This window comes from Rissa tridactyla, chromosome 13, assembly GCF_028500815.1.
Source record: "Rissa tridactyla isolate bRisTri1 chromosome 13, bRisTri1.patW.cur.20221130, whole genome shotgun sequence".
In the NCBI taxonomy this organism is placed as follows: domain Eukaryota; kingdom Metazoa; phylum Chordata; class Aves; order Charadriiformes; family Laridae; genus Rissa; species Rissa tridactyla.
Genome location: NC_071478.1, coordinates 2,361,405 through 2,388,494, shown reverse-complemented (window position 1 = coordinate 2,388,494; position 27,090 = coordinate 2,361,405). Strand labels below are relative to the sequence as shown.

Genomic DNA, 27,090 nt, shown 5'->3' with positions numbered 1-27,090 from the left:
TCACAACTAGTCCCAAAAACATGGAAGTTGTAGGGTCCCTTTCCCTCAGTTTGCGTTTGACTCATGTTAATGACAGCGGGACTCGCGTTCCAGCACCGGAGAGAAGGGAGCCCCCGGGTGCTCAGGGGTGCAGCCCCCCTGGCTGCAAGCACTTCGACAATCATACGTGTGTGTGCGCGCACACGCCTCTCTCTATATTTACAAAACCAACCTCCTGATGGTACAGAGGACAAATAACTGTTTAACTGCGAATCAAGAAAGGAAAAGAAAAATTAAAAAGAAAAATTAATTTTGCAGGACAGAGGGTAGGAGGGTGCAATTACACAGGAGAGGGGGCCAAACGCCCACACCCCGGCAGAGGCGTCGGTGCCCGGCGCTGGCAGCAGGACGAGTCCTGTGGCAGACCCGGCCCACTCTGGAAGCTTCAGAAAATTCTGTTACTGCCCGTAATGGGAATCACATCACTCCTTTTGTCAGTAAAGTAGGTCCAAAATGATTCCAAAATACTTAGAGGTACGTGAGATTAAGAAGATGGAAGCTTAAAAACAAGGCCTGCGCCACCAGGGTTTCTGGGGATGCTGGGAGGAAACCAGGCATTAATAGAACTTTATCTAAGTAGTGCTTTTAAAATAATTTGTTTCTGATCTAGCAAGGATTTTGATAATATATATCTATGATATGCTCTGAATATTTCCTTAAAAAATGCTGAAGACATTTTCCCTATTTGAGAGTTATCTACAGGAGGTCGTTATTATACCGTCTTTTCTTCTATGTGTCTACTCCTAATAAGTATCGGAGAAAGACGTCAGATGCTACAATTTAAACTTTCATCATATCTGAAAGTATACATCTCTCTTAAAGTGTATTTTCAACATGAAAAGAGCTAAAATCACAATTATATTCCATTGCGTAATGTGTGTGAAATCAAGACCGTTTGCATAGCTTCCAAAGTGAAACTCTGGAAAACAGCGATTTCCTTGATGGAAGTATTACTTTAGGGAAGGGCTGTCACCCCCCTCCACTGCCACTGCACGGCCTGAGATACACTCGAAATATTCTACAAGTATTGTCAGTATCTTTGGCTAAAAAGCCAGCTTCTGGAAAATTTCAAGTTGCAATCATTTTATAAGTCACAAGCCATTTTTCCTTAATCTTGCCAATTTTAATGAAGAAAAACCATTAGCATTTCAATGTACAAAAGTCCAATAAAACACGTTTTTTTCTTTTAAATCAGTGAATGGGTAAAGTTTGGGTTAAACTTATTCAACAGTAAAAGTCTTCCAATTTCCACTAATAGAAATTTTTTTCTGATTTGACTATAGGATAATGACAATCCAGAAATAAATAGCTATAAATACATTCATTGTTCCTATTCCAAAAATAATCACATAGGGAAGACACACAACTGAAATTAACTTACTTGAATCTGTTTCTTTACAAATGAGATATGGGCAAGTTATAGCAGAGTGACTCGAGACAGGAGGAAAAAAAAAAAACAAGTAGGGAATAAATTGGTCCAGTATTGACATTCATGAAACATACCAGTTAGGATAATTCTGCAGTTAATTCATCCTTTAAATGACACTACTCAGTTGATTTTTATTTGCTTCAGGTATACAGAATGAAAGCAGGTTCCTTTGAATCGTTGCTGAGGACAGGTATAGTACCCTGGAGACACTGTAACAACCCCCTTCAGTATGCATGTGCGTATATATAATTATATACAAATAATCATGCATCCACACACACATTTGTATATCAACACTGCATGTGACGGTTAAATCCATCATCATTCATCATTGGCAGCACTTGTTCCTCTGACTTGGCCTTGATAACGTAACTGTGGAGAAAGAAAATACACAATTAAGCATTAATAGTTTCCTCAAACGCTAAGTTCCAAACAGGCAGTTTTATTAATCTCCACGAGAAACAGGGCAGGGCAGTCAAAACATGACCAGGACTGAGCAAATCGCACCAAAGCAATGCAAGACTTGGCAGGGAATCTTAATTTGGGCTCTGTCCTCGCTGGCGGACAGCAGCTCCCGTCTCTCATCATCAGCATTTTAAGACTGCTTTGGCTGGGGATCCCACCTGCAGCGTTAAACCAGTCACGGCGGGAAACACCACCATTAACGTACTGGACATAAACACTCCAAAGCTTGCAACTCTTGGACAACCTGTTTCCCGCAGTAACAGTTTTAACACAATTTAGTATTTTTAAATATCTGTGTGGAACTGGATTTGAAGAACTTAACGTGCCTTGAAGGTGAGAGTCCACAGTTCCCCTATAAATTACGTGGACTGAGTCCACGTGTCACTTTGCTACTGAGCGTGTAGCAAAATGACGCTCACTAACTTTTCTGATTTGTGCCCAAAAGACTACTTGCAGGTTCAGAGTCACCCACTTTGGGTTTCTGTACTAGGTAAGCACAAAGGACCAGATTAGGTGGCCAACGCCTCAGGCACTCTGCCACCGGACTGAGCGCCTGCCCGTGTCCGTCTGCGGAGGTCTCTTATGTGCCCTGGACACCAAAGGTCATCTCCAACTACTGATCACCACAAGGTTATCAAACAGGAGGGAGGTAAGACCCAGAAGTGTTATCCGGATTTAGGTCCATCCAGGCTGGGAGAGTTGTGGTTGTTCAGCCCAGAGAAGAGAAGGCTCCAGGGAGACCTTACTGTGGCCTTTCAGGGGGCTTATAAGAAAGATGGGAACAAACTTTTTAGGAGGACCTGTTGCAACAGGACAAGGGGTAAGGTTTTTAAACTAAAAGAGGGTAAATTTAGACCAGATATCAGGAAGAAATTTTTTACAATGAGGGTGGTGAAACCCTGGCCCAGGTTTCCCAGAGGGGTGGTAGATGCCCCATCCCTGGAGGTGTTCAAGGTCAGGTTGGACGGGGCTCTGAGCAACCTGACCTTGTTGAAGATGTCCCGGCTTACTGCAGGGGGTTGGACTAGATGGCCTGTAAAGGTCCCTTCCAACCCAAACTACTCCGTAATTGTAGATGATTTCTGCCAGCAATTCCCATCCATCAGAACATTAATCCCTTTTCTCCTTTTCCATCCAGCAGTTGACTTACACAGCTTGATTTGCCTCAGAACCTACAGAGAACTCCTCTAGGCGTCAGCAGCCAAAGTGCCTCGAACGGAACCCTTCTTACGCATCTAAACGTAAAATAAAACTGTGAGCTACCACATAAAGAACCTATCGCGCTGTTGGTTAGTAAGAGAGAAGTAACGATCTACATGACCAGGACTGCTTTTCCCTGGCCAGGACCAGACCCAGCCTCAGCTACAGCTGAGGTTTTTTGGAGACGGGGTATACGGTATTTCTTTTTGGTGAGGAAGCCTGGGAACTGTACAGCAGCTGTAAATGATGCTTCTTAAGTTTTTAACAGCCCATGATGCTTCAGCATGGAGTCACACTGCTCAAAATACCCCATGTGGCATTTCTACCCTCACAAAGACGTGAGGCAGGTCAGTCACAGTGCTTTGGCAGGGTCAGAGGCTTTTCTGCTATGCACTCTATTAGCTGATACGTATTTAATGAAGCAAAGGTGCTTCTCACCTCCAGAAGTCAGACGCATAAGGCACTAAGTGAAAGATAAACGGTGAGAAGAGGATGGGCTGGGATAGAGAAACTCTGGAAGAACATTGATGAGGATTCAGAGTGTAACAAAAAAAGTAACAAAAGCAGAGATTCAAACTATAAAAATCGACTTAAGATGACGAACAGGACCAACAAAAGAACGGAAATGTGCACAGAATCCAAGGAGAAAGATTAGTTCAAAGCAGAAAGAAGAAAGAGTGTTAATGAGAAAGGGACAGCAACAGAAAGCTGTGTGTGTAAGAAAATGTGATGCTGCCAATCTCACTGGGCTTGATTTCTGCACTTGTTGGGGTTTAAGCATCATAGAACTGCGTAGTGCAACACCGTCAAAAAAGCCAACTGCTTCTCTGCAGGGATGGAAGCATGAAGACATTCTTGTCATATTAAGCACCTTCTCACTAAGCGCTCACTTCCCAGCGGTCCTGGCCATAAAACAAACGATTTGTGGTGTACTTGGGATTCAGTGACAGTTACTGTTTAGCACAATGGATGAAGTGGTTGAATATGAAACAAATTATTTGGGATAAAATTAGCATTCCTATTTTATTTGGCAGTGATATTTTTGCCTTTAGGCTATTCTTCGATAATGCACTTCACCACAAAAACCTTGAAATTGCATCATTTATAGGTGTTTGTAGATACCCCTATTATAACAGTTAAGAAAAAACAAAATACTTTAACAGTAGGTCCCCACTCCTCTCACATTTCACAATACACATAGAAAAGCTGTGTTAGTGTAAGTAACCAATACATTTCTCTGGTGAAAAACTGACTTTTTCAACAATACACTTAAGTTCCTGATGCTTACATCTTACACAACAAGCTATGTGAAATGAACTATTTGCACTGCTTTGCAAAACCGGAAAGTAATAAATAAATATATTTGATATTTCAGAATGAGGATAAACGTTATGCCCAGAAACATGTGATCCAGATTTTGGTTAAAGTAAGAACTAAAAAGCAGCAAGTATTTTGCAAAAAATATTTTTAAAAAGTTACTTACCAGTGAGAAATGTGAAACAGAACTTTCTCTACCAGAAGACAGACATCCACAGTGACACAAAAAGGAAATTCTCTCATGCACACAGATGCATCAAGTGCTGCTTACTGTCTCCAATACACACCTTGTACGCACTCCTCACACTGCCACCACCCTTTCTCAGAGAAATTGGATGAAATCCGTTTCATTCCAAGTAAAGAACTATGGGTGTGAAAAGAGAACCCTTCTGAGAGAAGTCAGAGGAAAGCGGTTACTCTGCCTCCTTCATGGACACCTAGGAATAGGTGGCTCTAGGAATAGGCTCTGGCATAAAGTAGAACTAAAGAAGAAATGCACGTGATTCGAGAGAACACCTGCCATAATAAAAAAATATCCAGATACCAATGAGAGAGCACAGTGTTTGCAGGAGTGAGTGAACATCACTCTCTCCCAAAGCACATTCTGGGAACTGCTGCCAAGGCAGACAAACCTTTCCGCTTATTTGAAAGGAAAGTTTGTTTTTACCAGCTCAGAACATCTACCTATTAACACACAGAACAGTGAAGAAACGCTTCTTCCAAACCCGAAAAACATCTCTACGCAATGCAAGATGGCTCCTCGCGGTTCATAAAGTCCAAACACGGAGAGCGTAACAAGTGAGATGGAGGAGCTACAGATAGTTTTGATACTAAAAGAAAAGATGCACTTCAGAGCCACTGTCAACAGTAGGTTTAAAGCACCAGGCAATCTGTTTAAAGATGTCTGGCAGCTGAAACGAGTTAAACCATGCAAAAAAAGAGCAAGTTATAGCCGAAGACACACCGTGTCTTGAAAGAACCAAGATAAGGGAAGGGACGTGACGAGCTGAATGGGTTTGGGGCATAAAGGGAAAAATGGGAAGGAAACAACTGCAAATCCAAAGACTGCAAAGAACTTAATAAACCAGCAGGATTTAAAATGAGAAAAGTTCATGCCAAAAGTCAGTCATGCTCTGGAAAGACACGAGAGAAGGCAGCTTCCTGCCTAGCCTGTGACGTTCCTCTGCCTCTTCAAGGAACGAGTAGAGAAAGTGCCCTACGAGTGAGTTTCCTTCCAGACATCCGTCCAAAGACAGATGAGGCTGTATGTATTTGGTCCTCACAGCCACTAAAGCGTGAAAATTGATCCTGTCTGAAGCCCGTGAATTTTACTGACTTCCTTTTTGCAAGTAGATTTCTCCATTTTGGGGTGCTAGCTGGGATGAGTGGAACAGCTGTCATGTGACACACAGAATTTTGCTTGAAGATACATTTGAAGAGAAAAAGTAATCGGATCTAATGGTGATTGGAAACGAAACAAAGCAAGACACATGATGGAAAAGCAAGATGACGGCTCTAATTTGTAACTGACAAGTGGTAAAAAGGCCCTGAACGGGACTTTGTGCAACAGGTATGACACCATAAATAGAGAGGTGGTGAGGGCAGACATCCGGGATTTAGTGGATTTACCTTACAGCCACTTCCAGCCTGACCCAACACAGTATGCAGCAGCTCGAAGAGCATGGGTTTGCACAGGAGAAGCGCTAAAGGGGCTGCAATGTTCATCAGCAGCCGCCCAAACACACACAAGGGGATGGACACGACATAACTTTCGTCAGTTCCTGAACAGAGAAATCTACAGGTAGATAGCACACAAATACTAACCTTAAAAAAAAAAAAAAAGCATTCTTACCGCTTCCAGCTCCTTCTGGGTTTCATCCTCCATTCTCCTAATGTCTTCCATGGTCAGATCAATCCACTTGTCAATCCAACAGAACAACTGGCGATGAAAGTTGGTAAATATCCTTTTTTCTTGCTTTAAGAAGATAAACAAACATTAGATAATAGGCCTACATTTTACCAAACGTTGGTCAAGTGATTGCAGCTGTTCAACTTGAAAAGGGATAACCTTCAGGTGCACGCTGTTTCACATTGCTACAAGTTCAGCCCTCTCACTTTCCCATTTAAAGTCATCTCATTTCTCACGTTTTAACATGCAAAAAAATTAACAAATTTCACTATCAAAAAAAAGTTTCAAGGAAGTTCAGCAATTCACGTTACTTTAAAATGCTGAAGGATCCTCTTAAAATCTGTTCTAGCTCCAAGATAGCACTAGACAGAACAAATGTACTTCAAAAGTTATTCTGCCACCACCAGTGAAACACCATTGCTGGTAGATCAAGACACAAATGGTTGTACTTGCTGAAGAAATGAACAGAAATTGCCGGACTGCAAGCAACAGGAAGCTTCATCACTGTTTCTCCTCAAAAAACCCCACGTCACCAGAGAACCACCTGCCTCCCTACCTGCCCCCCTCCCCGGCAACCTCCCAGCAAGGAAGCAGCACTTGCCTTTTGTATAAAGTTTTCGACTTTGTTCTGCAGTCCCCACCATTTAAATTTGATAGTCACCAACTTGTAAGCACACATTTTTGGACACTCTTCATCAGTTGCTAGCTCTTTCTGTTTATGGATAAGAGACAGGAATTTTTTTTTTTTAATTTAATTAAGTCAAATTAATTTCTTATACTTATCAGAAAGTATAATTCTAAGTATTATAATTATAAATTATATTATTAATTTATTGTAAAGTCATCACATTAAAATTAGTATAATTATAAATATTATTAAGAATTATAACAACACCTAGAACTCAAGTATTAGTAAATACTTAGCACTGTACTCTGAACACAGGGTAATAGGGATTAACAAACAATCACTTTAAATCTGCGAGACAATTCCATCCACACTGCAGACATACACTATAAATCTTAGTCTTAACATGGATTTCATTTTCATGATTTCCGCTGTAATACACTTTCCGACGCTTTGAAAGGACAATGACGCCTGATGACAATAACCAGCACCACGGTAGTTTTTCCTGTGGGGTCTATTGCGCAAAGGCAGTTACAACTGAGTGGTACCGAGTTGCCAGTACAACGCTGGAAAACACGCGCCCAGAAGAGGTTCAGATAACAAGCAGCACGTTACCAAAGCAGGTAACAAACCACCCCTCGCTTTGCCGCTCCGGAAGGCGTGAAGCTCGCTGCAGTTCCGCTCTGCCCGTGCCGACCCCAGCACGCTCTCCCCTCGCCGCTCCCTCACCTCCCCCTGCTGCCGGCAATGCCAGCAGGGTACGGCTTTACCCGGGTGTAGAGGTATTCCTAGGAACACGCTTTCTAAGAAATTTCTAGTTGTGGGGCATAATTTAAATAGTTATTTTTCCATAATGAATTGCAGACCTTCTGACTGCTTCCATGGGAAAAATAGGGAGAGAACGTCTTTATCATCAATGGCAACGTGTGGCCATCAAACCAACTCGAGCTCTACTTCAAAGCCTGCTTGGAAGCAGCTCCAGCTCAAGGACCTCACGCAGCAGAAGAATCCCCAGAAGAATGAACTGAGGGAAATGTGCCCGGCAACAGGACAAGGGGTAACGGGCACAAACTTGACGATAGGAAGTTCCACCTAAACACGAGGAGGAACTTCTTTACCCTGAAGGGTGGCAGAGCCCTGGCACAGGCTGCCCAGAGAGGTGGGGGGGTTTCCGTCTCTGGAGACATTCCAGACCCGCCTGGACGCGTTCCTGTGCCACCTGCTCTGGGTGACCCTGCTCTGGCCGGGGGTTGGACGGGATGATCTCCAGAGGTCCCTTCCAACCCCTGCCAGTCTGGGATTCTGTGATTCTGTGAAATTCAGGAGACATCCACCACCATTTCCTACAATTCCTAGTTTTCTGGAATTGTTCCTACAGTTCCTACATCCAAACAATTTTGAAGTGCCTGTAACACCATACAGAGATTTTCCTACCATTCCTGCAGTCAAATTTACGTAATACAAAAGACCATATCACCTTTTTAGTTTAACAAAGCATGTTAGGTTACTCCAAGCCTTGTAAAAGAGGAAGAAAAAAATAAGGAAGAAAAAAAAAGCCAAAAAGGAAGCTGATAGTCGCTTAAAAAAACCCCCAAACCTCTGTATGCTTGTCTTGAATAACAAGCAATTACTGTAAGAAGTCCACAGATTTTTATTCTTCGTATCAGCTGCAACAAACTCCTAAGTAGAAATACTGTACAGCATCTTTAAGCTAGATTTCTTTTAACCATGAAATGGACAACTCCTGTTGGTCAGGCGCACAGTGAAAAAATTTGCTGCGAGATTTATCTAACACATAAAAGTCTTGGCAAATAATGCATATTTATTTAACACAGAATTTTTATCACATATCCTCATCACCAGAGAGCACTTAAATGAAAACCAATTATCCTCAGAAGACTGACATTCTATTCACAAGCAAAAAACAAAGTGCTGCTGCTCTTTGGCGTTTCAAACAGCAAAGTCTATGTCCAGGCATTAGTAAAAGGACAGAACTAAAGGGAACATACGAATTCAGTGCCGCCAGTTCCAGGCATTCAAAGTTCTTCTCCTCATTTTACAGCTGTTTTTTTTAAAAAACCAAACTGTAACTCCCCACTTTCTTTGGATCACACAGGCCCGAAAAGGCCATTCCTGCATCAGGCTCCTGCTTCCTTCCTGAGGAGGAAGGGGACGGCAGGATGCACATTTTCAGCACAGTTTACAAAAATAATCACTGTGACAATTTTGCCGTGCTAGCAAGAATACTTAGCCCAGGTAGAAAGAATATTACAATAATGGGAGTTTGAATACATGCCTCCCCTTATCGTCATCTCAAAACACACAATATACTCATTTTTCCATGAGATTCCAGCAAATGCCTGGGCCCAGGACAAACCTGAGAGTCAGACCAAAGGTCTACCTGGCTCAGTATTTTGACAGCAGCCAATGGCAGAAACCTATGAAAAAAATATAAAACCCAAGGAAAAAAATAATTGATAATTCACTTAGAAACTCTTACTAATCTCCAGCTACTTACAAGCTCAGAAACTTTCTGAAGCAGAACTATTTTCTGTCTTTGGACACACAAAGGGAAGAATCGGGACTGCGGATATGCACAGATCGCAGAATGACCGCATTGCTGAGGTTGGAAGGGCCCTTCTCTGATCAGCGGGTGCAGGAGCCCTGCTCAAGAAGGGTCACCTACAGCTGGTTGCCAGCACTGCGTCCAGTCAGGCTTTGAGTATCTCCGTGGATAGAGAACTCCACAACCTCTCTGGGCAACCTGTTCCAGTGTTTGGCCACCCTCATAGTAAACAAGCGTTTTCTGGTGTTCAGATGAAATTTCACATTATTTTTCTGTCTGTACAATGACTGTCCCAAGATGGACTTTCATCATGTTGCAAAGACGACATTAGGAACAGCTATAGCAGCACCAGTTACGTCAGTGGTATACATTGACTGCACCCTCAGCTCTCTTTAAGACAAAATGAAGTATGTGGAGCACCCGAGAGGTGGCTTTGCAAGCTTTTCTTCTGGTAATGCAGCTTAATGGCAGTGAAGCATCAGCTATAGTAGCCCACGGTCGTATTACGGCTCCCTGTATTGCCATACTGTTTCCCATCCTTTCACAAAAACCTGGTTCCCTATTTTTTCCCCTAGGTTAATTGCCGGGCAGCATTAAAACCCCTGTACCAGCACATAGGGAAGCAGAGGAGTGAATGGTCCCCTGGAATGACAGCCTCTGTCCACTGTGAGACAAGAGACACCTCAAGTCCTCGAAGTCGGGCTGCTTTGAGTTATGACCTCAGGCCAGCTGAGGAGGAGTGTGGTAGTGGGAAATGGGGACAATGTGTACTACAATGTATGTAGTGTAGTAAAATATTACAAAAAAAATACTACAGTGTACGTAGTGGGAAATGGGGACAATGCTCTGTCAGACATGGTGGTCGCTTATTTGTCATGTACAGTTATACCCCAGCAGGCTGATGACTTCCATGGAATTCACCATAGTGCATATTCAGATGTCAATCTTGAGTAAGGATAATATTCATCCAATTTAATTTGCAAAGCTTTGTATGGCTTTAGTAGCGATAGTAAAAAAGTAGCAGAGAGTACCTTTGCTTATTAACACATTTGGAATTTTAACTGAATACAAAAAACCCAAGTACTACTGAATTTCTACCCTCTGTTTTAAGACTAACACTGCTAGTCTCTAATGAATTGTGAATTTTTCTTTTGTTGATAAAGACTTCATAAGGTTGTAACAGCAGTTCTTAGTACCTTCCAGTTTGGCCCCAGAGGTCCTCGCTTCGTCTTAACCGACTGGAATAACGCAGGATCTTCATCAGCTTTGTAGTCCTGTAATATAAAAAAACCCACGAGAGTCAGAAAAAACCCCAGATTCAACATCGCACTGCATTAAGCTTCTGTTCAAGACTACCGAATTGATTCTCTGGAGTGGTGTGGAGCAGGATGGGTGGAGTTAGTCTGACTTGAGTTTGTGTTGAATACTCCATCCCAGCCGCTCATTCACTGCGTGTCACCAGGGCAGCTCATCAGCTGTTTATACTACGATTGCATGCCAGGGCTCCCTTCCCGGTCAGAATTCTCTTGTGCTGCACACTACGCAACGTAAGCTCTATCCTACTGGCCTTGTAAACTTTTGAGGGGACGAGAAAGCAATAATATGAGAAAGCAATACCATAGAAACTTGTGTGCTAACATTTTCCAAGCTGTAACGTACGTCCACTCCTGAGAAGGCAGAACAGAAAGGAAGCAGATGTAAGAGCGCTAACTTGCAGAATTAGAAATGGCACAATCTCAGTCCGTGAGCCATCCCCAGGCTAAGCAGAGGGCACAGGCAGCAGTCTGAGAGGCACTGCTTCACCCCAGACACCACTGCTCACCACAGCGGGGTAAAAAGCTAATATAAATAGACTTGAAAATGACAAATGCCTCTGACTAGGGAGTTACCTAATTTTACTGACGAGGGGTATGAAAATGATTATTTGATAAAGATGCTACTTTGGAAATTAGGAAAGGGTCAAAAACTCTGACTTCAGTATCTGAGAACAGGTAAGGTTTACACAACATCAGCCCAAGAACACCATTCTACCCACTGCCGCAACAGGGACGCGTTTCTGGGGCCTAAAACATTTTTTGCCAAACTGTTCACTAGACGGACAGATAAACCGCGGTTCTGACTCCTTACTAAAGCTACAGTAGCACATCCTCATGAAGAGCAGGATGTAATTTGGACTCTTATCTTGACAACGGCACACTCTGCAGAGATTTCTCTACGTAACTGTCAACAGAGAAAGGCTACACCAGACACCAGAGCTCATCAGCCCTGGGTTTGCCACGGAAGCCCCGATACAGAGAATGCAGCAAACCAACCACTTTGTTTTAATGCCAACCTTCTCAAATTAAGTGCAACCTGTATTGTTAAAACAGGAGAATAAAACACAATTTATTAGTCAATGCTATACTTTAGGAAAGGCAGTACGGGGAATTAGACTATTGTGAACAATTTTCTGACCCACGAAACAATCTGGGCTGCAATAACATGCAGAGGCACCACAATGTGTAAAGAGATAGAAAGCAGATATATAGTTATATAGTTATATACATCTATTTACTATTTCTGTATCATAATTGTTATGTTTATATTATTTGTCATGCCTTCTGGTTCCGATTAGACAACACTGAACGTAATTGCTGCCTAATTGGCCCTTCCTACGGCTGTTCCACTCAGGAAGCGCAGGGAGTGAGCATCAGAGTGGAGGTTTTCACTTTCCTTCGCACCCTGCGTTGATCGCTACTGGAAAAAGCACACTGTTCTGGTCCAGTCTGAAAACGTCAATGCCAGTGAGAAAATTCCACAGGAGACTGGATGAATCACTCTGCATAAGGTTATGAAGTGCACATATTTTGACTAGGTGACATTACCTGTAACTAGACTGTACCTTGGTGCTGGCTTGTAAGACCTAGGACAAAAACACCTTCAAAGACCAAAACCTCTTCAGTCTAAACTTGTTGTCAAAGTAATTGCCATCGCTCTTTACAGTCCTGTAGTATCCAAGCAACTGGAACAGACAGGAAGAGTCAACATACTCCGAGAAGCTTACACGGGACTAATAGATGCCTCACGGCACTAGCAAGATAGACGGGGTTCAACACGCACTAAAGATGAAACGCCTCAACTCATTACAAGTTGCCATAAGGCACTGTCAAAAATCTGCAATAAAATAGCTCCAAGCATGCTTATAAATATAGAAATTTAACTGATCTATTTTCCGTTGTAAGTACTACAACGTGAAATCTACATAAAATATTAATTAAAAAAATCCAAAACTTAAGAAGTCCGCACCCTTGCTTGAAGAAAGCTAAACAAACTTCAGAAAGCAAGGCTTTTTCTCCACCAGAAGACAGCTGCCACAATCAATGTAATGGAGAAGTACAAATGGTCTTGCCACAAGACTAAAGTGAAATATACTTGGTGATTTCTACATTTGCATTGCAACCTCGTTCCTGAAAAAATAAAATAAAAAAGAAACAAAGCAAAAATAACAACAAGCATCACTATTTCCAAGTAACAGACTGTTTATCCAAAATCCTCCAGAACTTTAATATTAAAAACCACATTCACTAACAAAACCTGTGGTATCTCATACCACAAGTACGTCATACCTGTATGTTCTGCCATATACCACACGAGCTTGTAGAAACGCACTGTAGGAAGCAAATTTTCAAATACACGATGATGAGGAAACTTGCGAAGGTAAGAACTTTGCTTACATATGCAATCTTTATTTGGCATTTGAACTCCCCTACACATGCAACTTTGTTCTGTCTGTTTTACGCTGTGGAATCAGTTGACTGGATTCCATAGAGACACCCAGGTCGATGCGACAGGATGTCACCTGCCATCCTACCTCTCACTGCACAGGGACATCGGTAAAAAGCAACTCTGCTCTTGCATTTAAGCACCCACATAAAAGCACAGCTGGAAAAACTGGGAAAAAAAAAAAATTACCTACAAGTAAAATGCAGGAGTGAAAACAAAAATTCAAGGAAAAACAGATAAGTCATGGAGAAGTTTTCTATGCTAGAGCCCACATACAGAGCTTTGACCCAAGACCGTTCAGGACTCAGTTAAACCAAGCCCTGTTAAGGACAGTAAAAAACACCCGCTGTCTAGATGAACGTCTAGATGGACAAGAGAGCATTGTAGGAACTCTTCTCAATCCACAAACCCTACCAACATGCAAGGAAAAAGACTGGACCAGAGCCAAAGTACAAATAAACAACAGTTCTTTGCAGAGTTTAAGGAAAATATCTCTGCAGCAAGAGCTTAACTCCTGACAGCAACAAGTCCTTCTTAGGAAGAAAAACAGGCGGCTGCTGGAACAAATATTACAGCTAAAAAACCCTGAAGCCCTCTTGAAAGCTAGACAGGCAAAACATGATTATGCAGCAGCATAACAATATAGAGGAGCTAAAAAACATTTCAAAGAAATATACAAATATCGTTTCATAGGCAGTTTCAGCTCAAAATCTCAATATAATATGCAGGAATGCAACAAACTATTATAAAGAATTATTTAGAGAGACTGTGAACCACATACAATAAAGTAATAATGGCAACAAACACAGAATCCAGGTGCTCTTTTACAATTCTCCTTCTCATTTATAAGACCTGCTAAAAGTAATAACAGCTCTGCTGATAGCTCATAGTTCACTCGCCCAAGTAGTATAAAACTTGAAAGCGTATATACAGGACAGAATGGTTTTAAGAAAACTTTCCGAACCTAACATAAAAATGATATGAGTCTGATGTCTTATCTGCAAATTCATGCAAAAAGCTTCCTGAACACAGAGTGGCATAAGACTAACTAGGCAGGTGAACACAATTTCTGCCTTTTCAACGCAATATTGCATTAGTTTTTTAAACAGGAGAACATACATGCTGTGTGTTATTTAGGAGAAAACACGCACAAAGCTGAGTGTGGAAGAAAATGCATACTAGCGCTTTTCTCCAACCAGGTCCGTAGCTCTGTGGATATAAAGTGTCTGTGGATACTCAATTCGCAGCACAGTAAAACATCAAAATCAAGATGATCAAAGTATGTCATATCCCCAGCTCACCGCGTGATTCCCGAGTCTCGTAACTGAAACAATCACCAGCACCCCTGTGCACTTAACTCACAGCCAAGTAAAGCATCCACGTATTTTGGATAGGTCCAGCTAAATGGCTTTTAATAACAAACACCTTACAGTCATTCCCATCTCCTGAAGAGTCCTGCAGCTACAGGACAGCGTTCAGGTGAACTATTCCCTGAAATCACCTTTGAAAGAACACCAAGTTTCAAACAAAAAATGAAATCAGCCTTGTTAAACTAGCACAGACATACACTGTGTTGTGCTACGAACTAGAAGTTAAAGGTCGTGTAAGACCGTCTGGAAAATACGAAGATTTATAAGCACCCAGGACAATATGAAAAAAGCCTTAGTTAGGGGTTGGAAAACAGAAAGAGGGGAGGAAAACACTAGTAAGCTAGAAATAAGTTCTATTTATACAACATCGGTTGTTCCATGGGATGGGCAGTTTAAGATACGTACATAAACCAGCAAGCCGCAGGCACTTCTGAAGGAATTAAGCACAACTCCAAGTATGTACAAGTATTTTCTACACGAGTAAACGTCATCCCAATAGGAAGAAAGGCCATTTCTATAAGCAGGCTGAAGATGGGAGAAAGTAACAGGGCCACCTAAGAGTCACCTGGGCAAACACTTAATCCTTCGCATCTTTATTCTAAAGAAGTGCTGCTGGAGGTTGAACGTTCATCTAGTCAAACTCAGGCGTTCAGACAAACCAAAAAAAGTCAGGTCTGTAGCAGTCAGTCTGTTTTCCGCATGTCTCTGGACATGGGCACCTCAAAGAGCCCTGGTGACCAGGGACACGTCCATAGCGGCACTTTCAGGGGGTGTTACCAATAAAACGCACGATGATACTGAGCTTCTGGACTATTAATACAGACTTTTTAGATGCCTGTCATATGATAAATTAAGTCCAAAATGTGAGGGATCCAACCATCGGAAAAACAGCTCTTTTACTCAAGAATCTTTTAACGCTCTTTTACAGACTACCAAAGAAGAGCATTTCCTATATTCCATTATTTGTATTCTAACTGTAGAACACAGGATTGTAGTTACTGCACAGCACAGAAAGCCTGTATCTCTAGTACTTAATGCGTGCATTAATTAATTTGACTGTATTTCTAGAACTTTGTTTCAAGTAATATAACGAAGCTCCAGTACGACCTAGAAGATGACTTTTAATTTCTTTATTGCACAAAAATAGCTACAAACCTGATTTCAATTTCTTTGTTTGCACTCCACTCTACTTTCTTACAAATTGTTTCCAAAAATGTAGCCTCTTCTGATGTTAATTGAGTGTTCACTTCTGCTTACTCTTTAAAAAGTTTTACTCTCCTGGGAAGTGATTTTTATATACAAATCATATAAGGCTACATGGATTGTATGCTGGAGATGATTAAGAGAGGGCAGGGTTAAATTTATATCTAAAGCAAGCCACAGATGTGAGCCAAATTATTTTTATACATACTTAAATGAGCATGAGTTAGCATATGCATGCCATTAGTATCTTGAAGAAATTTACTATTTTTATATTTATGCTGATTGCGGTGCTGAAACTAGAGTAACTGCCACACTACAACGGGTTGGACATGGTTCATTCACTGCATTTTTGAATATTTGAAAACTTCTATCAAAATTGCTGGATCTTATAAATGTAGTTCCATTCTTTCAGTCATACTTTTATCCAAGATGGTACATTTGGGTTGCTTTTCCAGGCAAAACTAAGATGAGAAAATAAATGTACAAACAAAACTTTACTTTAAAAGGCAACAACGCACATGATTTCAGAAACTACCTGACAGAGTGAACTAGTGCCTGCTCTAACATCGCCCATCAAAGACAACAGAACTGCAGGAAACGAACCTCTGGACAAACAGAACACATGGAAAACAGCTACTGCTTTCAGAGGGGACATTTACTTTCCAAAAGCAGCTCCTTCCCTGAAGGCAAAAAGCAATCACATAGATCAGGGCAATTCTGTTACTGTGATGTAGCTGAACCTCCAAAAAAATAAATTCCTAAAGTTCCATTACCTAAACTTCATAAAGATATTAGCATAAATGGAAAAATCTTTCTCATGGAGTCATAAGCAGTAAAGACAGAGAAAACAGAGGCCAGAAACTGCAAATTTTCCTAACAGAAGAGACTGCAAGTGTGGATCGCAGAGAATTTCTGCTAATTTCTGCTAAGGGAGCAAATGAGTGGAGCGGAAAGGGCCCCAGCCTACAGATAACTCCCAGTTATCAACGTTTGCATGGAAGTTTGAGTACAAGGTCAGTTTGTTTAATATAAAGTCAGGACTTTGCAAAACTGAATTTCTGGGAAATGAAATGAAGATTTGAATCCCATGGTGAAAATTAGTTCCAGGTATTCCTACACAATGCTGGGCTATACTGTGAGTTTGAATTTGAAAATATTTGCTCAAAATATTTGCTAAAAAAGCAAATGGTGTTAGAAGTTACTACAAAAAGAAAGAGAATGTAGAAACAGCAGAAAAGACTTACAACTGTGAATTAAACCACTCTGCACTCACAGTTTTGATACTCTGTAGGTCAGATACACAAAAGAAAAAAAAAAAAAGAGGATAATGTACTGAAAACAGTTCCAAGGGCTTCCACATATAAAATGCCTTCCACATGAGGATGGACTTAAAGATAAACACTCTACAGAATTCATGATGCCATAAAGGTCAAAAGTATAAATGGGTTCAAAAATGGATTAGATGTGCTCATGGGCATGCCAGTGGCTAATAAACACAGCAGGCCAGAGAGAACCACTGGCTCTGGAAGTCCTTTAAATCCAGACTGATCTTTCAGAGAGAGGCACCCCTCAGCTTCCAGTATTCTACACTTCCCCAAGTTTCTTATCATTCTACAAGTATCTGCTACTGGCCACTACCAGGACACTGGGTCAGATGGATCTTTGTCCTGAGCCAAAACGGTAACTTGTAGCACACCATCATCTGCCAGCCTTCGGTACAAAGGAGACGGGCGACACCAAAGGCAGCCCATGGGATCCAGGAGTGCAAGAGGGCACACAGCAAAGCCGTGCTGTTCACTAAGAGTACTTCAAACAGAATAAATACCGAAGTTCAACACACAGTAATAAGCACAACCCTTTGTTTACACATACTGTGATCAAGCAAGCACTCTGACAGATGACAGCATTGTAGTGGCCTGCCACAATTCCAGGCATGGAATAGGGAATGCACAACATACATCTTCCTGCCAGCTCTGCTCTAAGGTCATATGGAATGTCTGAAAGAACAAGGGGCAGCAAAACGATTCCTCGCTGCATTAAAATAGGCAAGACATGTTTTATTTGGTTTCCACGGAGGTTCTCCAAACAAAGTATTTTCACACATGTAAACCCACAGATCATCTGTTAAACACCAGTTAAGCACCAGTGCAGGTTATACACCTACACTGATAACACAAATGGAAAATTATAAGCAGAAACCTTTCCCCTTCTTTCTATACTTTCCTGCAAAGGAGTCCTCTCCCCACAGTGCAGGATATCCAAGTATTTATTTTCAGAAAATAACAAATAGTATAAAGAACACCTCCTTGCACAAAACAAAGACAATCAAATGCATTGTGTAAACACAAAGTGGTAAGTATCAATATTAGTGTATGCTATTTTCCTACTATCCAAAACTAAATGCTTACACATCGAACAGTCCAGCTGTTACAACTGAACGAACCAGACAACAGCCCCAGTAGATAGACGTGTAGAAAGCAACAGCAGTAGTAACAAGTAAGACAGGCCCATAAGTAAGTACGGTGAAGCTGTCCTCTAAAATTGCATAAATCAGCATCTAAAATCAACATATCCTGCCTTCTTATTCAGATCAATCATACACACTATAAAAAATTGGACATGAGCCAGCAACATGTGCTGGCAGCCCAGAAACCCCCCGCCCCCTGGGCTGCATCCCCAGCAGCATGGGCAGCAGGGCGAGGGGGGGATCCTGCCCCTCTGCTCCGCTCTGTGAGACCCCCCTGTGGTGCTGCCTCCAGCTCTGGGGCACCAACAGCAGAAGGACACGGAGCTGTTGGAGCGGGGCCAGAAGAGGCCCCGGAGATGCTGGGAGGGCTGGAGCCCCTCTGCTGTGGGACAGGCTGAGAGAGCTGGGGGGGGTTCAGCCTGGAGAAGAGAAGGCTCCGGGGGGACCTCACTGCAGCCTTTCTATATATAAAGAGGGCTTATAAGAAAAATGGAGAAAGACTTTTTATCAAGGTCTATAGTGACAGGACAAGAGGCAACACCTTTAAACTGAGAGAGGGCAGATTTAGATTGGATCTCAGGAAGAAATTTTTCACTCTGAGGGTGGGGGGCCCCTGGCCCAGGTTGCCCAGAGAAGCTGTGGCTGCCCCATCCCTGGAGGGGTTCAAGGCCAGGTTGGACGGGGCTTGGAGCAACCTGGGCTGGTGGGAGGTGTCCCTGCCCAGGGCAGGGGGGTGGGACAGGATGATCTTTAAGGTCCCTTCCAACCCAAACACATGACTATGAGCTGGTTAACAAAAAATTGACAATAGGTGGGAAAAGAATGGGAACCATTACAAGTATTAAGTGTTGTCCTGTCAGCAAAATCTCAACGTGGCAGATAAATCTTCACTAGACATCCCTTCATGTATTTATTTCAGTGGAATTGACACAATCATATTCACTGTCTTTTCTGCGCAAAGTGCTATTGAAAAGGCAAGCTGAAAGCGTGTGCGCCCAGCACTTAACTTTGCCACACTCGCTACTTCTTTTAGCTGTCTTCTTCCATCGTATGCGTAAGCAAGCTAACGCACTCCACGTAACCCTTCCAAACCCACACTCTCCTTCCAAATTTATACCCATTCATACAAATTCACTGAGTAACCACGTGCTCTTACTAATAACAACAATTTGTAACCAAGAATAGCAGCAGGAGCACAGGAGTAGCTTGGTGGAGACACTGTGCTCTGTCGTGCAGGACAGCAGGGATAGATTCCTGCACTTGGTCTCACGCTTCAAGAGGAGCACCTAAATGCTTGCTTGACCAAAACAATTATCTACAATTAAAAGTAAAAACTACACCTGTGCCAAAAGTCTGTTGCCCTTCATGTCTTAGTTGTGCAACTAGAGACAAATTCAATAGACTGATGTTGTAAATGCATTTACTAAGTGTGCAACTTTAGAATTAATGATTCTATTCAAGATGATTTTCATTTATCTATTGGGTAACATCCATACCATTTTAATTTATTCACAATTAACACCAAACATCAATGGAATTAGCCGCATGCTACATCCATATCCCAACAGCAGAGCATTTACTTACTCCTGGTTCTACTTGAGTTCTATCCGCAATGTCAATATGAACGACTTCAACACTCTTCCATGTGTTTGGATCTAAATTGTGCACCTGCAGAAAGAGAAAAAGGAATGATTTCCATGCTGTCATCTTACACAGTGGGGCACTGTATGCAGTATGTATGCGTGCCGTGGATTTTTTTCTGGACTTCATAAAGACAGTGTTCTCAAAGCCCATCCTTTCTTCCTCTGCCTTTCTAAAAGGGAATAATCTCCAGTTACATTTTAATTCACTCACTAACCAATTTTAAACCAGCACAAAATCTTCAGTTCTTGTGCATTCAGGAAACCTGGGTTTAAAATTAAGCTGTATTCTTCTGTCACATTCACCACTGCTAATGAAATCAACCTCTAATTAGAAACATTACCCATGCAGTAACCTGCAAGAGCTCTTTGATAAAGAAAGAAACCGCACAAATCCTGAAGTGCGGATATGGCAGGTTTCAATAACTTGACTACATCTAGTAGGTTCCCTAAATCATAGGGCTGCCTTTAATACGGACCAGATGGAGTGTGTGTGGCATGAAGGTATATAAAGGTCTGACGATGCGATCAGCTTCACACCCGCACTCTGTTGGCCATACCTGAACTTACACTTATGGCAAGCAGAGCTGCCCAAGAAACAACTCTCCTCTGCAGCACATCCAGTGCTACAGCCCATGCACGCGCTGAAAATACACTGACAACTATTCCTTTGTGGATGGTTTATACATATGTTTGTCAGTATAGATAAAAAAAACCTCCTGAAGAGACCTGTGAACCAAATCAACTGTCTTGGGAGGAAAACGAGAGTATCGCCAGCCTGGAAAATTTACAGAAGCAGCTTCAATACAGAACTCTACAGAAGCGCACAAAGATAAGCTCCAATAGCCTCATGAAACCTGTTTTCAAACAAACTTGTCAGTCTAAGCAGCACTAAGGTAAAAGAACATGAAATCAAAAAGAACTTACTGAAAATTTGCTTAAATAGTTGAGTGAGAGTCAAGCATCCGCATTGACATCAACATAAAAAAGAAAAACCTGTTCTTGTTCTTGCATCTCGTTTGGTTAGACAGCTTGACCACCTTAGAAGGATCTGAATAATGCTTTTTTTGTTTTATATTACTTACTAGTAGAGCTTTGACTTTATGCACTAATTATCCACCATTCCCAGGCACAGAATACTTTATCTGGATGACTATGTGTTGAAAATATTACTAGTGCTTGGTATCCAAATCCCAACTCACGTTCTCTGATGTCCCCAAGTCTGGTTTATGCCAGGTCTCAATTTTTATGAAGAAGTCATCTTTCATGTATTCATTCTGTAAGTACAAAAATCAAAAAGCATGAGTCTGATTACACCTCTGCTTAAAGTTTGGATAAATTATGTTTATATCAAGTCACTACTAAGCCTTGACTAACAACATATTACATATAAGTTATAAAAGAGCCCCCTAACTACACACAGAAATAGGTACAATGAAATAACTAGCATCTAAACCCTTCTTAATGATTTCTTTCTCACACATCTTAAATAAAAAACAAAAAACCCAAACCCCCACCTCTGATGATCCATTTAGATTCTCAGTTAACCCATTTTAACTGAGGCAGGATTTCACTTTACGGAAATGGGATTTCAGACAGTCAGGGACTGATTTTATTTCATTGCTTTTCCCGCATTCAAGAGTGGAGAAACCTCTGATTTGGCTTTTTTTTTTTTTTTTCTTTTTTAGCCTCATGTCTTACCAGAACAGACATTATGCAGCTACAATGGTAAGTAAAGGCACAAAAGAAGATGTAAAAAATTAAAGCATTTCTCTGACAAATTACACTTCTTTCTAATTATAGCCAAGTCCAGACAAATAAAGTAACAAGGAGCTCTATGCCAGCTACCCTGGCAAGGCTTATGTAAAAGGCTGGAGCTTGCTTGCTAGAGTCCGAGTCAATTGTAGCGGTAATAACTGACAAAACGTATTTCAAAAAACCCAACATAGGACTGATAGTAATTCAAATACTCACCGTCACAACTGGTCATTGGAAACACACACAATGAAAAGGAAACACAAAGTGTTATTAGATACAATCGTTTCTGAAAAGTCTCACAAATAACGATAGCTTCACAGTATAAGAAACATTCAAAATTAGTCTAACAGGATTTGTGTGCAACCAGAGTGCAGCAGACTTTGACTTGCCAGTCTTAACCTTAGAAGTTCGTTAAAAGATACCTCAAACTATTCAACAGAGACACAAAAGAAACAGAGCCTACTCTACAAACGTATGCAATTAGAAGCATTAAAATAAAGCAGTCACCTTATTCTAACAGACTATGAAGAATTAAATTCTTTTCAAACAGGCTTTCTTCTAGACCTTAAGAGAATCACCTCTTCAGTCTCATCCTAGGGACACTGGACGCTAAGACTCCGTAGGACCCACTAAACTGCCCCATTGAGGTTGCTCTTCAGAAACTCTCCTTTTCAGAAGGGATCTCACAAATGCAACATTAAAACTTGAAATGTATTTTTTCCACTTGATGGCAGCCCCTTTTCCTAAACAATTTACAACCATTCCTCAACTGAGCACTGACAGCAAAACACGCAACGGGAGACCTACTTGTTCTACAGTAGGGATATGCGTTCCAAGCCTTCTCGTGGAAGACCAGGGAGCCTTCTGGAGCAAACATCCTTACAAACCCAGGAACTTTACTGTGAAAAACAAACATTGACAACATTTTTTAAATTTATCCCAGTTGAAATTCCTCATTCATTTCATCCACTCTAACAAGAAAGGCACATTCTGCCTAAGCACTTTAAAGCTTATGATGTACGAATCATCCACGGTTAAATATGCAGGAACTCCAACAGTGTTACTGGTCACAAAATAATTAAGAAAAAAAAATGGGGAAGGTAATAATAAGACAAATTAAGAGCGAGCTAGAAATAATTTTGGAGACACTATGATCAGGATGAAAGCTGTGTTTTGTTTTCTCTTCAAGAACAGCAGAGGCAACTGTTGAGGGAGAGCGCTGCCCATGAGCTCTCACCTCCAACTCTCTAACAAAACTGTGTGCTCATCAGCAAGCAAGCCTGTAACCTGTATCAATGTTCTTCTCACCTCTTTAAATGATAGATTTTGTGAGTATATTGTCCCTTCTCACCATCCTTTTCATAAGGCTCGTTTTTTAAGACTTGAATTCCTTCACCACCTCCTGTTTCATTTTTGCTAGCTTCTGCCACAGAATAAAGTTGCCCAACTTGATACTGAAAAGTGAAAAGAAGAAAAATTTCAATATTAAAGTTAGCCAAAACTTTTAATGCATAAAAAAATTTAGCTATTTCCAGTGAAAAATTGTTAGTACAAACAAAATTATCGGGAAAGTAGAACACTCCATATAAAAGTACTTAGTAAAATATGACAATCTGATGGCAAAATGTATCTGTAGTTGCCAAGCATATATAATCAGCTTGCTGCTCATTAATGCAACACTTTGGTATTGCATATGGCACAGCAAATATGTTTTTCTTCATTTTTCTCATCCTAAAAGTAAAGTTTTCCTTAATTGTATAAAAGAAATAGAATTTTTAGTTTACAGATTTTGAAATTACTGATTGCCAGCCCTGAGCCGCCCAAATTCATCCTTTTAACGAATTAGATACTGCCCTCACAGGACCCATAAAACGCAAACTGTAGAAGAGAGAAGCGTAACATTTTCCCTCGGAAGTGTCCTCAGACACCTTACAGTGACTTTCATTTAAATGTATCTCAGTGCCATTTAAATTGCTGGCTTCAGATCTTGGAAGATGATTCCCACCTTTCCCTTTAGGAAAAGTCCTGGAGCCACTTAACGCCTTAGTCAGCAGGAAAATTCTGCTCTAGTGCAGAATTGCACAACTTTCTTTTCTTGCTTGTAAGCCGCGGAGTGGCTCAGAAACAATGACAGGTTCTTTGCCTGCAGACATTTACCTCCTCTGAAATTCACGGATCTGCAAGAGGTTAACTCTGCTCGGCTGCTGGCTTACACATGTGGAAACTTCTGCGTGGCAGCCAGGTGGGCACACAGCACAGGCAACATCTGGAGCCAGGCCAGGCAGATTTAACTAAGATGCTAACATCTTCCCACCCATCACCCCAAAACAAAAGCAGGTAGGATGAGGACGTACCTCTTGCACTGAGCAAGGTAAAACCACTCGGCTGAAAGAGGAAAAGAGCAAATTCAATAAAAACAATAATTAGGCTTCACCTGCAGACAACAGGCGTAAACTGTAACAAAGACATTCAAGAAGGGTCAAAATGAGTTAATTCAAGTTTTCTTTTTAGAAATGCTCTGTGGCAGTAAGACCGCACGGATATAATGCAAGAAACCCAAGTAAAATTCAATGACAGATACGTTACAAAATGGGAAAATAGGGGTTAAGAACGTCAGAAGCTGAACAGAAGAGCCAGGAAATCTAGGATCTACGTCCAGCTCTGCCATAACTTTGTAGTGTGCTGAATTTGTTTAAAGGCATGAACTTCTTTCTTGTGTTACACAGTAAGCAGTCCCGTCTGTACAACTTGAAAGTACAAATGCACAGGCCCTCACAGACTAAAAATGAATTTTGGTAATTACAGCAGTTATGAATCATTTAAAAAGCAACCACAGCTCATATCCTGTTTAGGTGGCAGAAGCAAGTGTGTTTTAGGCAAACAGTTCAGTTCTAATACAATAAGCTGTACAGTTAACAGCAACAACAGGGGATGCAGAAGCTGATTTTTCACAGCAACAGTACACTGCACAGACAGTATTTTCCAGTTTCACCTTACATAATAAAATGGACAAAGACAATGCAAATCATTATTGTCGCAAAACAACATCACAGAACAACTGCATTGTTCCTTGGGCTTTTAAGTGATGTCACCTTCTTTACCGACAACGTTATGGCCGTTAATATTCAATGCGGCACAATCACCCTGAAAGCACAAACATAAATTAAGCCTGTTCACTGTTCTAGAAAGGAGGTAAGTTATAGTTCACTGATTCAACTCTTGCCACCCCCTGCTGCGTCCACACTTTGTGAACAGTGAGTTTGATGGTTTTGTTTAGGTACTACTATGAAAATGACTCCAGCAGCTTGAGTGCCTTACACCCCCCTGCACGGCAGAAAACGCGGCAACCTTGAGAAGACAGAAATGCTCATCCCTGCGGATCAGATTCAGTCTTGCAATTTCCATGCAACTTCTTCGTTATCCCTTACCAGATAAAGATTTTTCTATTTTAGTCTACTACGTGCCTCACTGAAATAGTTTAAACTGTGAAACCTTCAGAGAGAAACTTTGAAAAACATAATCAGCCTCAAATGTTGGCAAGTATCAGGCTGAAAGCAGAGCTCGCATCCAAACACAGAATGGACAAATGGCAATCAAAATAAAATTCTCATAAGGAGCCCTATGGTATCCCATTTTACCTGATAAAAAAATCCTTACACTGTTTTTAAAGTTGGCTAGCAAGACCAATAGAGACAGAAGACTTGTCTTGGCATTAGCAGATGCTGACTCAATACCTAGAGAGGACACTTTGTGGCCTGCAAGGCAGCATAAGACACTTTTGGGCAAGTTCAGCTTTAGTCTTTAATGGGACAATGTGTAAAACAGGAGTATAATCAGGAAAACACAGCAAATGTACAGGTACCTGGAAAGGTGAGAAATTAAAAGGAAAAAATTGTAAGGAGCAGGTTATTATGAACTTAAAGAATGATGACAGACAAACAATGCGATAACTCAAAAGAGCTAAGGAGCAAAGAAATCTGGTGAGAACTTAGAAATAAGGACACAGCCCACCGTTGCCTTGTAGGAAAGGCAAGAAAGAGAGATAGTTTCTCCTACAAGGACTGGTGTAAGCTCTTGCCAAAATGCAAGAGCGCGAAACTTGGTTCTGTGTGCCACGCTGCCAGATACAGCACTGGTACCTCAGTCCTGTCAGCTTGCACCTACTCTCTGAAGTTTAGGTAAATCTTTGAAGCCTCCTTAGAACACTGTTTGGAAACTAACAAACATGTTTGCTGTGATCTATTATTTTGAACCTACACATCACCTTTACCATCACAGTAGAGATTATCTATTACTAGACTTTCAGGTAATTTAAAACCATAGGGGTGGGAGGGAGGAACAAACCAGATGGTGGTTTGCTGGCAGAAGACCTTAAGGGAAAGATCTACCCAGCGACGTGCAGCTCCCAGTACCGTAACTGATAACTACAGAGCGATGCGCTCCAGGACTGTCACCACTGCCACTCGAGTTCCTTTCTAAGCAGGACGGGGTGCTCATTCAAAAGCACACGAGATACCACAAAGCCTGCCAGCATTACAGGGACACATCAACACCGCCGCCTTGGTAAAACATTAGCCCCGAAGGAATGAGTTTGAGAAACTCGTTGTGTGGGGACACAACTCACTTGCTCCGGGGCAGGGATTAGAGCCAGGATCACCCCGACTGCACGCACACACTCGGGGGGTGGTGGTGGTGGTGGTGGTGGTGGTGTGTGTGAAGTCGATGTTACAGTTGCGTGGTGCCAAGCAGCTACTAAAGGCTTTGTCAGGGGACACGGAACCACCAGCGCACGGAAACGGCAGAGAAGCACAAAGCAGACCCGCGCCCCGGGCCGGCAGCGCTCCCGGCCCCGCGCCCAGCCGCTCCGTGAGCCCCGCGGCGGGGAAGCGGCGGCGGCAGCAGCGTCCCGGGCCGTCCCGGATGGATGCGGCGTCCCGGGGCACGACCACCACCCCCACTCGACCGTCGGACACCGCGGTCCCTTGAGGCCCCGCCAGCAAGAAAGGAGCGGCCAAAGCGGCGCGGCCCCGCAGCTGGGCCGAGGCGGCGGCCCGCGCGCTGCCAGGGGAGGCCCAGCGGGGCGCGGGCCGGGGCGGGCCCTGCCCCACACCGGCGGCGTCCGGGCCCGGCACACAGCAGCACGACAGGCGGCCACCACACCGGTGCGTGCGCCGCGTCCGCGCCGCCCCCCACCCGGCCGCCGCCGCCGCCGCCGCCGCCGCCGCCGCCGCCGCCGCCCCCGACTCACAATTCCTTGATGAGCACCATCTTCCCCTCGCAGGCCAGCACTGCGCAGGCGCCGCCTGCCCATGCTGCACTGCGCGCTTCCGGGGGAGGCCC

At 42.3% G+C, this 27,090-nt stretch overlaps 1 protein-coding gene across 1 annotated transcript; it reads right to left on the bottom strand.

Annotated features, from left to right (window-relative positions):
* Positions 1-272: 272 nt before the first annotated feature.
* PITPNB (phosphatidylinositol transfer protein beta) lies at positions 273-27,090 on the bottom strand. The gene is made up of 12 exons (XM_054219634.1): positions 26,999-27,090; positions 24,105-24,135; positions 23,059-23,204; positions 22,558-22,649; positions 21,967-21,974; positions 21,195-21,269; positions 19,937-20,020; positions 10,747-10,824; positions 6,957-7,071; positions 6,303-6,421; positions 3,084-3,168; positions 273-1,840 (listed from the first exon to the last, which is right to left on the bottom strand). Exons 1-11 carry the CDS (start codon positions 27,016-27,018, stop codon positions 3,121-3,123), a joined length of 816 nt encoding a protein of 271 aa, XP_054075609.1. The 5' UTR covers positions 27,019-27,090; the 3' UTR covers positions 273-1,840; positions 3,084-3,120.